This window comes from Biomphalaria glabrata, chromosome 4 (genome assembly GCF_947242115.1).
Source record: "Biomphalaria glabrata chromosome 4, xgBioGlab47.1, whole genome shotgun sequence".
NCBI lineage: Eukaryota > Metazoa > Mollusca > Gastropoda > Planorbidae > Biomphalaria > Biomphalaria glabrata.
This window is the reverse complement of record NC_074714.1, coordinates 20132606-20145268: the sequence shown is the minus strand read 5'-3', so window position 1 is coordinate 20145268 and position 12663 is coordinate 20132606. Positions and strand designations below refer to the sequence as shown.

The 12663-nt window shown below is 33.4% G+C and overlaps 1 protein-coding gene across 1 annotated transcript; it reads left to right on the top strand.

Annotated features, from left to right (window-relative positions):
• Positions 1–115: 115 nt before the first annotated feature.
• On the top strand, positions 116–7876 carry LOC106053293 (F-actin-capping protein subunit alpha-2-like). The gene is made up of 9 exons (XM_013208827.2): positions 116–266; positions 2659–2722; positions 2813–2864; positions 3304–3367; positions 4211–4309; positions 4617–4804; positions 5567–5651; positions 5778–5849; positions 6461–7876. Exons 1-9 carry the CDS (start codon positions 222–224, stop codon positions 6680–6682), a joined length of 891 nt encoding a protein of 296 aa, XP_013064281.2. The 5' UTR covers positions 116–221; the 3' UTR covers positions 6683–7876.
• The last annotated feature ends 4787 nt before the right edge of the window (positions 7877–12663 follow it).

Sequence of the window (12663 nt, the reverse complement as noted above, 5' to 3'; positions counted from 1 at the left end):
TAATTGTAATCCAAATCTTGACGGCAATAAAAATATTTCAATACATTATTTTGTTCTTTAAAACAGACAAACGATTTTGAAGAATCTTTTAGTACAGAAAAGAAATCAACAGATCAATGAGAAGAATCCATATTTATAATTGTTTCATTACTTCGTATAAGTTTTACTATTAGTATCGGTATTTTCGCGAGATCTGCATCACGCACCGGACCGAAATTAAAATGGCCGACAACTACGATGATGAACCTATTTCCGATCAGGAAAAGGTAAATTTATTGTTTTTCTCCATTATCTTAAAGAATTTATTTAGTTCTAAGGGTCTTCTATTAAGCTGAAACTAAGAAATGCGCTATTTTTATTACCGAAGCTCTTACTAATGTAACATAAAAGCATTTAATGTGGATAAGATTTTAACCAGGAAGGGGAGTGGCTATTTTTGAAGAATTTTTGTTATGATTTTGCAGGTAACATAACTTCCGCATTTCTTTAATGTACAACTCTGCAATATAGATAATATAGAATCTAGATATCTATTTCATCTTATTTAATTGTCAAATTAAGCTAATTATTTAGTATTGATGCATCTCTTGGTCACAGTGATTGGTGAACAAATGATTTACAATTTACAAATCTTTCTTTTCTTTACATTTTTATGACATTTAATTTATGATTTATAATAATGACTTTTTAATGTCACATAAGACTTATGATAAGTGACATATCATAATCATTATCATATGATTAGTGATTAGACTAGCGGTAGCAGCTAGAACTTCAGTAGAATAGATAGATCTAGAGTCTACAGTCTACTCTTTTACTCTAGAATTTAGATATAGATAGGTCAATCTAGAATCTACTCTAGTCTAGAGTCTAGGTAGACTAACCTAGATATATGATACATGACATGATACTAATGATATGGTAATTATCATCAAATGACATTTGATTTAGATAATCATTATTCATCATGAATTCATGTCAGTCATGACCATGTCCTACTCATATTAGATCAAGATCTATTTTAATAATATTTTATCTATGACACTGATACACCACTTGACTTGATACAGACTCACAACTCACAGAGTCACTCAGACTTGACTTACTTGACTTAATCCTGTGCACTCCCAGGGAAGCATAGGGCAGCAACCTCACCTCTTCACTAAACTCGGTTCTGAGCAGCTTTCTTCATCTGCTCCCTTGTCATTTTAGTATCCTCAGCTTCACTGATGACTAACCTTTTCCAGGTTGCGTCCTATCCAGCTCCACTTTCACTTTTTGATATCTTGGGGTATGGGCTTTTGTCTAGTTCTCTCACACAAATCGACAATAGTTATCTTTTTACCTAACCCTAACACCAAAATCAGACTGATGCGCTCCCTGGTCATAGCCACATTTTTATATGCTTGTGAGTCTTGCACGCTGACTGCAGAGCTAGAGAGGAGGATCCTAGGTATCACTTTCAAAGACCGCATCACAAACCAAGAGAGATTAGAGTCAGGGTTACTGCAGTGAGCGAACCCCATGATGACCTGCTATTTTAGTGAAAAAATGCAAGCTCAAAATCTATGGCCATATTACAAGATCTTTGGGGCTCGCAAAGACCTTTCTTCAGGGAACAGTACCAGGAAAAAGAAGAAGAGGCAGACAGAGAACGCGATGGGAGGACAACATAAAAGAATGGACATTCCTCTGACATTAAAAGAGGTTCTAAACAAGGCAAAAGACAGGGAAGAATAGAGAAAGACGGTCAACGAGTCTTGCTTGGCGCCCTAACAGTCCAACAGACTAAGGAATAGGTAAATGTAAAAAAAAAGCCACCTAATTCCTAATATCTGGCATAGGCATCTATTAACAAAGATTGGGAGCTTTTCCATATTTTTGTTAGTGACTCTCCATGTCTCTAAAGTTAGTTTCTAGATCTAAACTAAGTCTAATAAACTAGTTAAAGACTAGAGTAGTATTAGTATTAAATATAGAATCTAGACTAATCTAGAACCAGGCTAAGCATTTAAATTTATTAAGGACTAAGGTCAGTCTAATGAATTTATTTTGTAGTCACTAGATGACCCTTCTTAAAGCAAAATAAGATCATACTGTCACAGAATCCCGGTATTAGATTTTTTTCAATGTCTTCGCACTTTAAACCTTTTCAACTATTGTACAAGAATAATTATGGTGCCTTTGGTAATCTTTTATTGAGATTTTTTTAACAAAGTAGATTAAGGTGTTACAAGTCTTGTACATTGTTAATTTTATATTTTGATCTGTCTACTAGTTTTAACTGCAAACTACTACTAGTGTTGTGTATATCTGTTAAGTAGATAACTAAGACTACTAGTTTAAACTTAAACTGTTTTAAGTAGAGATAATTAAGTACTATAAAATGGCTATCTAGGTCCTTTTAAGTGTCATGTTTACTCTTTTTATTGACATTTTAGTCGTAGGTCTTCTGGTCAAGCAAAAAAAAATACAAAATTTTCATCAACATTATTAGGTGGTCCAGATTTATTGCTAATTATAAGCAGCAGCATTCTAGGAATTGAAGATTTGGCCTTTGAATTAACTATTCAACCAACCCTTGACTGAACTTAATCATTTCTCTTTAATCTAAGCTATTCAGTTGTTTAAGTAATGTGTTTCTTGTTTTCTTTTAAGGTTAGGATAGCTTCAAATTTCATCCTCCATGCTCCCCCTGGTGAATTTAATGAAGTATTTAATGGTAAGTACCTTGATTGGCTCTTTCATTTTAGTCACATTTTTATGTTTGTTAAAATGTCAAATATTTACAAATATAAAAAATTTTTTTTAGATGTTAGAATTCTAGTGAATGAAGATAGTCTTCTGAAAGAAGGTGCATCTGGGTGAGTTAACCAGTTGTTAAAATCTTTTTTTATCTTAAACATTTTTTTGTTTGGTCTCTATCTATAAACAGATGTTCTAACATTTTAGAAAAGTTCAGGTTGCCTACAAAAGGTGAAAAAATGAATGCTCACCTTAAATATATATTAAAAACATTTTCACATATTAGTAAATTCAGTTTCACTTAAAGAAATAGTCAAGACAAAGTTATCTTATAATAAGGCTGTAAACTGTATACATTACCTTTATGTTCCATAAGTAATAAACTATATAACTAATTAATTGTTAAAAATTAAATATCTTATATCTTGTTATATAAAAAAAAAAAAGTAAAGTTCCCCTTTTAGTCGATGCAGTCCATATGGCAGATGATGTTAATTAAGGTTATCCTTTTATGCAATCTTTTGTTTTTGTTTTAAAAAAGCTTGTTTGTGTTTTTAGAGCATTTGCCCAGTACAATAAGGACCAGTTCACTCCTTGTAAAATAGAAGGCTCTGATTATCAGGTCAGTATTTCATGCTAGTGTTTAGCCTATGGTACAATAAGGAATTGTTTGCATTTTTTTTTTTTTTACATATTTTTTAGACTTCTTTTCTCTGTCATTTCTTCCTTCTGTCCAGTATTGTTTGGTATTTTTTAAATTTGAAAAAATTTAGTCATCAGTAGAGTTTGGACCCACACCAAGAAAGAGTCTGGTGTACACAAACACACCATAGATCACGTTGACACATTTTCATTACATTGAAATATGGAATAGTCTTATTCAGAAAATTCCTGTCAGTGCCTATTTTGTTTGTGAAATGAAATAAATAAATCAAAATATCCATTTAATCACAGTTTCCATTATTTTTTTATTAGAAATAAAAAATAATAATTATAAAGAGTAGAGTCTCATTATTGTCTCAACACAAAAATTATGTGTTGTATGTGAAGGTTGCTATTGTATGTGTATTATGTGATGTCAAATTTAGAAGTACAAGTGAAACCAATGTATGCTATTCAAATTCATTTGAAATAAATTGAAATATTAAAATAATTAAAAACTTAAAAACTATAAAAAAAAATAAAATATTTGAATGGGTAAAATCTTTATTGTATAAAATAAACAGCAGTATGGAGCACTGATTTGGGAATTTTGTTTACTCAGATCAAACTAATTATTTGTTATATTTATTTTGGGGAAATCATTAATAGGACCAATGGGTCTCTTCTGCTGAGGAATATAAAAACATGATATAATTTTATGTTTCAGTAATTTCAAAGTGTTTAGGTATTGGTTATGTAAAAATGTAAGTGATTATATAAATTATACATTATTATTATAAGGAATGTATTTATTAATCACCAGGTGCTTATAACAGAACATGGAGATTTAGGCAATAATAGATTCCTTGATCCAAGATCTAAACAAACGTTCCGTTATGACCATCTAAGGAAAGAAGCTCAGGTGATTTGAAATTATTTAGTATTGTCTTCATGTGATGTAATGCCTAATTAATAGCATTGTTACCTATGAATATGTAAAAACCAACTTTGACTCTGCTGGGTGGGGGTATTGTTGTGAGATTTAAAAATCTGTTGATGGGTGTAAGGCCAGATAAATTATGTAAAAAAAATTTTTCTCAACTAATACATTGTGTCTAAAGAATTCATATTGCCTTATTTGTGTTCCTGTGTCATATATAAATCCATATCATTTTAAAAAAAAGCTGTTAATGAACATTTTTGTTGTGAAATACTTTTTTTTGCTACAGGATGTTCAACCAGTAGACGTTGATCAAAAAGCTGAAAGCTGGCGTCATGCAGTGGAAGTCGCTCTCACAGCATACATTTCCTCACATTACAAATATGGTGTTACCACTATCTATGGCAGCAGAAGGGATGGAAATATAACTATCATTGCCTGCATAGAAAGCCATGCCTTTGAACCTAAAAACTGGTGGTAAGCTTGTTGTTTCTATTACTTAAGATTTACATACCTTTTTTTGTGTCTGGCCTGCTTGTACTTGTCTGTCTCTCTGGTATATTCATCAACTTCAGACAATGCATGTCACTGTATGGACGATGAACCCATATGATGAACTAATCCCTAAAGTCATCTTCTTTATGCAACTTGTACTAGTTACAAAGAAAGCTGGTCGCCCCCCCCCCTTTTCCCATCTCCATTGTGAGGTGGATAAACTCAAAAGGGATCTTAAAGCAGGAGACACGGATGAAAATGCTTGAGAAGACATAACTCTAGATCACAATATATGGAGAGAAGTGGTAGCAAGACAATAGACGGGGAAGTAGCAGCTTTCTCAGCAGTCAAAGAATAGCAAGCTGAAGGGAAAAAGACCTGCTCCTTCGACACTTTGTCAGATTCTAGTTTTACATGTGCTGTAAGCTGGCAAAAGTGACTCTCTAAAATAGGGAAACATAATATGCTCCACAAGATGAGCAATAGTCTTCTTATGACTGATGATGACCATTACTAAACCTGACCTGTTTAAATTATTGATCTTTATGAATTTTTTAAAATAGAAATTCACCTCTAAAAAAAAAATTTATTTAATATTTTTGTGACCAAAAAAGTTACTTTTAAGTTCATTAAAAAAATATGTTGTTTTTTTTTCTTATTAGTAAATTTTGTACTTTTCAGTACTGTAGTTTACAATAGGCTTGCAAAGTTTTAAAAAAATTATATTTTTATTTGATTTAACAGGAATGGTAGATGGAGAGGTCAATGGTCTGTAACATTTCCAGAATCTGGTGGTTCAGCTGAAGTGAGCGGTTTGTTGAGAGTTCAGGTGCATTTTTTATTAAGAAACATTATATCAAATTTATTATTATTTTTAATTTTAATAATTATTATTTTTTTGAACAAAATCCTTTTTTTTTTAAAAACTAATTACTTTTCTCTGTTTATATTTAAGGTCCATTATTATGAAGATGGCAATGTGCAATTAGTAAGTTCAAAAGAATTCAAGCAGAACATAAAAGTACAGGTAATATTTCCTGCTGATTTTAAGTTTGGTTTTAGTGATATCAGACACTTGAATTGTAAAGTATCTTTGTATAGGTTATGGTACATATTCACTATTTTGTCCCCATTTAGAAATGTAACCCTTAAGTTATGTACAATAATAATTAAATATTACGTTTAAATCAAGTTTTTTTTTTTTTGTGTATTTTTTTAAATTAATGCAAATGGCATTGTGCCTGCTCAGCCTGTATTGGATACTTGTATTTAGTAAATTTGGGGTAAGAGACAGGCATTGTTAATTTATACTCTGCAAATAGTACATTTATAACACGTAGTGGTTTAAGATATTTTTAGGATTTCCCATGGGGTGTGGTGGCTGAGTGGTAAAGCACTTGGCTTATGAACTAAGTGGTCTCTGGTTCAAATCCCAGTGAATAATAGGATTTTGAATTTCTGAATTTTTTTTGGGTGTCCCTGAGTCCATCCAACTCTAATGGGTACCTGGGGTAGGTAAGAATCACATGATAAGCACATGATAAGCATTTTATCTCTTTGGATTAGCACATTTTGTAAAAGTAACTATGTATCTAAGTGATACCAATTTAATGTCATTTTTTTTTCAACAATTTTTAGAATGAGGCAGAAACAGCCAAAAACTTTGTCCACTTGATTTCGGAATCAGAAGGAGAATATCAGCGAGCACTCTCAGAAAATTACCAAACCATGTCTGACACAACATTCAAAGCATTGCGTCGTCAATTACCTGTCACAAGATCAAGAATAGATTGGAACAAAATCTTGGGCTACAAAATTGGTGGCGACTTGAAAAGTAGTAAGGGAGATCAGTATGATTAGTTTGATTTTTTTATTTTATTTTTTGTAATTTATAATTTATTTTTGTTTACTGCTATCATTTGTTTTTTTCAATTCATGATAAAATTAATACTGTACATTGGCATTTATAATTTCTATTATTTTAAGAGAAAATATTGTTTTAATGTGGGTTAAATTCTTGCAAGGTAGTTACCATATTTTACAGCGTTTGTTTTGATCCTTGTTAGTAAGACAATGGTAAAGAGTTATTAAGTCCTCTGCTATTGTAGTACTTTGGGGTACATAGTAACTTGTAGACTAATAGCTACACACTTGTATGTGTGTATACATTTGGCCCTGCTCTAATCTTTCATAACAGTTGATAGATGGATGATACATTTTATTGGTACAGTTGTTAGACTATGTACATATGAAGAGTATGATGATTTGTTTTTTTCCCTTTTCCGTTCTCCTGTTCCATCAACATTTTGTTTTTTGTTAAGGTGGCATTTTATGGTTCATTGTAAGATCAGCCCATGTACAAAATGTTTGTGTGTATGTTTGTATTTTGAACAAATGATAATGCTCATTTATTTCTCTTCTCCTGTGTGCCCTTGACACCAAGTCTCTTCAAACTGGAAACGAAAAAATAACTTTATTGTAAAATATTCTAATCCAACAGCTTTTCGTTGATAATAATGCAACAATAAAAATAAAATTCCTTTTAAAAGCTCAGTTTGTTTATTTTATCCTGTCTTGTGTTCGTTTAAATTTTTAATGAAAATTATCTTTAGTCTAAATTGTGTTTCATTTAAAATTTTGTTTCCTTAAATATATAAAAAAGATTTCTACTTGCTAAAAATAACCTACCAAAAGCTTGCTAAAAAAAAATAACAAAAAGAAAATTGTTGTTTTCTCAATATTTTTTTATCTGTAATCAATCTTTCTTAAAAAAAAATTTGACAGTTATTCCTAATATCATCAAATCATGTTTTCAAATGAATTTTGATGTATTTTTGTGTATGTATTAATGTACAGTGAATAAATGCACCCATACATTTATCAAATCTATTGACACTTGAAATGAATACTTAATTGCTAGTTTAGAATACTTCAGGCTGGAGAGTATCATTCTTTTCAGTTGGTTAGGAAGTCACAAAGGCAAATATTTCTTTTTCTTATTGCATATGTGAATATGTATGAACTTATTGTATTAAAGATTTACCTTGAACAGTTTGTATATCTTACCTATGTTGTTTTTGTCTGAGTGTTGAAGTTACTTCAATTGCTACACACTTTCTGTGGCCATGCTGTCTTTCAACACATGGATCATTAAATAGGAAACTTTTATTCACAAGAGAACCAACCACCTGTAGAAGTGTATGCTTGAAGCCCATGTGTGGAATGGTAACAAAGATAGAATAGCGAATTAGGTTGTTATGTTATACAAGATGTTAGACTGAAGTAACCCATTGTGTCTTGTCTTATACATTCATTCCCTATTGTTTCTTTGCAATGTACACGGTAATAGATGCAAATTTGCTTCATTCGCAGCTAATATTTCAACACTTAGTTATCAGTATTGTAGATAAGATTATTGTAAAAAAAAAAAAAAAAAAAAAAAAAAAAAAAAAAACATTATTTTTACAATAATCTGGCAGAACAGGCAGAAGAAGCAGCAGGTAAAGGAGATATAAAACAACTATACAAAATCACCAAACTTCTCAGTACCAAAAAGGCTAATTGCAATGTTCCAGTCCGAAACAAATACGGAAAACTACTTTCTTCAATAAATGAACAACTTGAAAGATGGAAAGAATATTTTCAAGAAGTGCTCAATAGACCTAAATCACGAAATCCACCAGATCTAAATGCAGGACCAACACTAGACATAAACATGGAAGAAATAACAAAAGAAGAAATAAGGAATGCACTCAAACAAATGAAGACAGGTAAAGCAGCTGGAATTGACAACATACCACCCGAAGTCCTAAAAGAAGGAGGAAGTGAAATAGTTGACCAAATGCACAAACTATTCAACAAAATTTGGTTAACAGAAACACCTCCGGGTGAGTGGAAAAAGGGCTTGCTAATTAAAATACCAAAGAGTGGAGATCTATCACAATGTGAGAAATGGCGAGGCATCACTTTGCTGTCAGTACCAAGCAAGATTTTTAGCAGAATCCTACTAAACAGAATAAAGGGAGCATGTGATGAACACCTAAGGGAAGAACAGGCCGGATTCAGAAAAGGGAGATCTTGTGCTGACCAAATAGCTACACTCAGGATAATTGTAGAACAATGTGTCGAATGGCAATCTCCTCTCTATGCAACTTTTGTTGACTTTGAAAAAGCTTTTGATAGTGTCGACAGAGAATCTATCTGGACAGTAATGAGACATTATGGGATCCCCAATAAAATAATAACCATAATCAAGAACCTTTATGATGGTTTCACCTGCCAAGTAACCCACTGTGGCAAGCTGTCAGAGGAATTTCCAGTCACAACAGGAGTCAAACAGGGATGTCTTCTTTCACCACTCCTGTTCCTTCTAGTACTGGATTGGGTCACAAAAGAAGCCTACTCTAACGCAGGGAAAGGAATCCAATGGACTCTCACACAAAAGCTGGAAGATCTGGAATTCGCTGATGACATAGCCCTATTATCACACAGACTACAGGATATGCAAGAAAAGGTCACAGCTTTAAGCGAAGTAGGAAAAAGAGTAGGCCTCAAAATAAACCACCAAAAAACTAAAGTACTTAAAGTAAACAACCATAAACAAAGTGGAGACATAGTATTGGATTCTCAGACAATAGACCAAGTAGAAAATTTTATATACCTTGGGAGTGTAGTCAGTATATCAGGTGGAACAGATGAAGACATTAAACGCCGTATAAATCTAGCACGTCAGACATTTACACAGCTAAAACCAACCTGGAAATCTCCTTACATCTCAAACAAGACTAAACTAAGAATCTTTAATTCTAATGTCAAGGCTGTCCTACTGTATGGTTCTGAAACATGGAGAACAACTGAAGCCACAACAAAAAAATACAGACCTTCATCAACAGATGCCTGAGAAATATCCTAAAAATACACTGGTATGACAAAGTAGAAAACACCAAACTGTGGGAGATGAGTGGACAGAAAAATATAGAAGTGCAGATCTTAGAGAGGAAGTGGAGATGGATTGGTCACACCCTTAGAAAAGATACCAGCAACAGAGCTAGGCAGGCCATAGAGTGGAACCCCCAGGGAACAAGACGCAGAGGAAGACCAAAAAGAACATGGCGACGCAGTGTACTTGAAGAAGCAGAGAAGACCGGGAAGAGCTGGGACACCATCAAAAAGCTAGCAAGAGACCGTGGAGAGTGGCGTGTTTATGTCGAGGCCCTATGTTCCATGAGGAACTCAAAGGAATGATGATGATGATGATGATGATTGTAGATAAGATGTATGAAGTTTGCCTCAGTACACACCCACACATAAATCTAAGCACAGTACATGCTTTACAATGTCTTGTAACTGCTGAGCACACTTAAGAAGCTTTTTTTTAATTTTGAAAACAGACATGTTTGTCTTGACTAATTATTGTTTCTAATACATTTCAACTTTTTTTTAATGTTTAGCCTGACAATAAGAATTTATTTTTTCAGCAGCCAATGTGACTGGAAACTTAGAAATTTATGAAATATATTATTGCTTCACAAGCAAATTATAATTATTACTTATAAATAATAAACTCATTTAAAAGCATGATTGAAATATTTATATTACAAAATCAGTTTGTCTTTTGTTATCATTTGATCAGCAATGATCTAGATAATTTAAGTTCGGAAATTAGTTAAGATCAAAAATAATTTGATACTTTTAATATTTTTTTGATCTATGAAATCCCTTTCAATTTTCAAGAATATAACATTTTGTTTTTCCTGGCAACTTATTGATAAAGATGAAAATGGTATGATTGGAAAAATGCAACTCCTTTAGCATCATATAAATGACATACCTTTCATTATGAGCAGAAATGGAGTATATTACAGTAATTGCTAAATATTTTGTTTAAACAAATTCTGTACAATAAGCCAATTAGTTACTAAAATATTCATTGTTATTTGGGAAAGAGTTGCCAACTACCACTTTATAGAGAATCACAAACTACCTTCACCTTTAAATAGTGTTATTCCACAATACAACAGTCTACTGTACGGCATAATTGAGAAAGAGTTGTGAATCAAATTTAGTAAAATCTTTTCTTCCAACTTTGTTTACATTGCTTAACTGGGTTTTTTTCTTTTTGTGAAGTTTGCCTAAATGTTCCCTCCAATTTACCCAGAGCGATAATCTTGGCAAAAAGTCTTGATAAATTCAAACAATTCTACTTTCTATACATCACGTTTGGGTGTTTGTCTCATTTTTCTTCTTCCCCTTATATGATTTCAAGTAATAGGACTTGACCATACTCTTTTAGCATTCATGTATCCATTGTGATGAATTTGCATGGGATTGGAAATAATGTGGTGTTTCTTTTAATCTGCTACACTGTGTGTTATACAGTTGAGAAGAGAGAGCAACTCAGATGCACACCTATAGATGTCTTAAAAGAGCAACTCAGATGTAAGCCTATAGATATCCTAAAAATTCAATATGGTTGGCATTGTGAAAGAGGGCCTTCATAATGCCAATAATATTATCAATGCTGTGTCTCATCTATTAAGCTTTTCTTTTGACTGGGGTGAATGGTTTTCATTGAACATTCTACAATTCTTATGATTTCTTGTTTTGTGTAGTGAAATGTTTCAGCATTGGACCCTCTTCCTTTGTCTTCCTGATGGTCTAAAATACTTCTTACTAATACTGATTGTAGCTGTTTAAGTGATTCATGAAGTGGTTAAAGCATATTTTCTTTGTAATATATGTTTGATCAAAAGAAAAATGTTTGTGGAATTGCAAAAACTTTATTAAATGGACAAACATTAAATAGTGGAAGAAGAGCTTAGGTAATATTCATATATATATATGGCTCCTTTTGTCTCGAAAGGCAATGGATGCGCTTAAGTGAGTCACTGGTTTTGGCTTAATCTTGAGACGGGGCAGAATCTGGTGTGGCTAATCAAGCCAATTCTAGAACGGCAGACTTTGCCACAATTCGTACATTTGTATGCCTCTGATTTAGGGCTAGCAGACAGGGCAGCTTTCTTTTTTTCCCTCTTGATTAAAGCCGCTTCAATTCTTTTGTTCTCAGCAAGGGTTGTCCCAGCACGCACAGTCTGTCTCCATGCACTCCGGTCTTTGGCTATGTTTTCCCACATACTTTCACTGATGCCTGAGGCTCTCATGTCTCGCTTGCAGACATCTCTATATGTTAGTCTTGGGCGGCCCTTGGGTCTGATTCCTTCCACAAGCTCAGCATATAAGATATCTTTCGGGATTCTACCATCTGGCATGCGGGTGACATGTCCGAGCCAGCGTAATCTCCTTTGTGTCAGGAGAGCATACATGCTGTTCATATTGGCCAGTCTCAAAACTTCCTGATTGGAGACATGGTCCCTCCAAGAGATGCCCATTATGCGTCTCAGGCAGCGCAAGTGGAAACTATTCAATCTGTGCTCTTGGTACATGTATGTTGACCAGCTTTCACTGCCATAAAGGAGAGTGCTCACAACACAGGCGTTGTAGACTAGGATTTTGGTCGCTGTGGTCAATTTACCATTTTCCCAGACGCGCTTGGAGAGTTTTGCCAATGCTGTGGTAGCTTTTCCTATCCTTTTTGTCAGCTCGATGTCTAAGTCTAGGTTACTGACAATTGTTGAACCCAAGTAGGTAAATTCCTGCACCACTGAAAGGGTGTGGTTCCCAATTTGTATTATAGGTATTTCTGCAACGTCTTGTGCCAGGATTTCGGTCTTGGAGAGACTTATAGTAAGGCTAAACTCTTGACAAGCAGCTGCTAAGGCGTTCACTAGCTTCTGTAGACCTCCTTGTGAGTGAGATACGAGTGCCGCGTCATCGGCAAACAG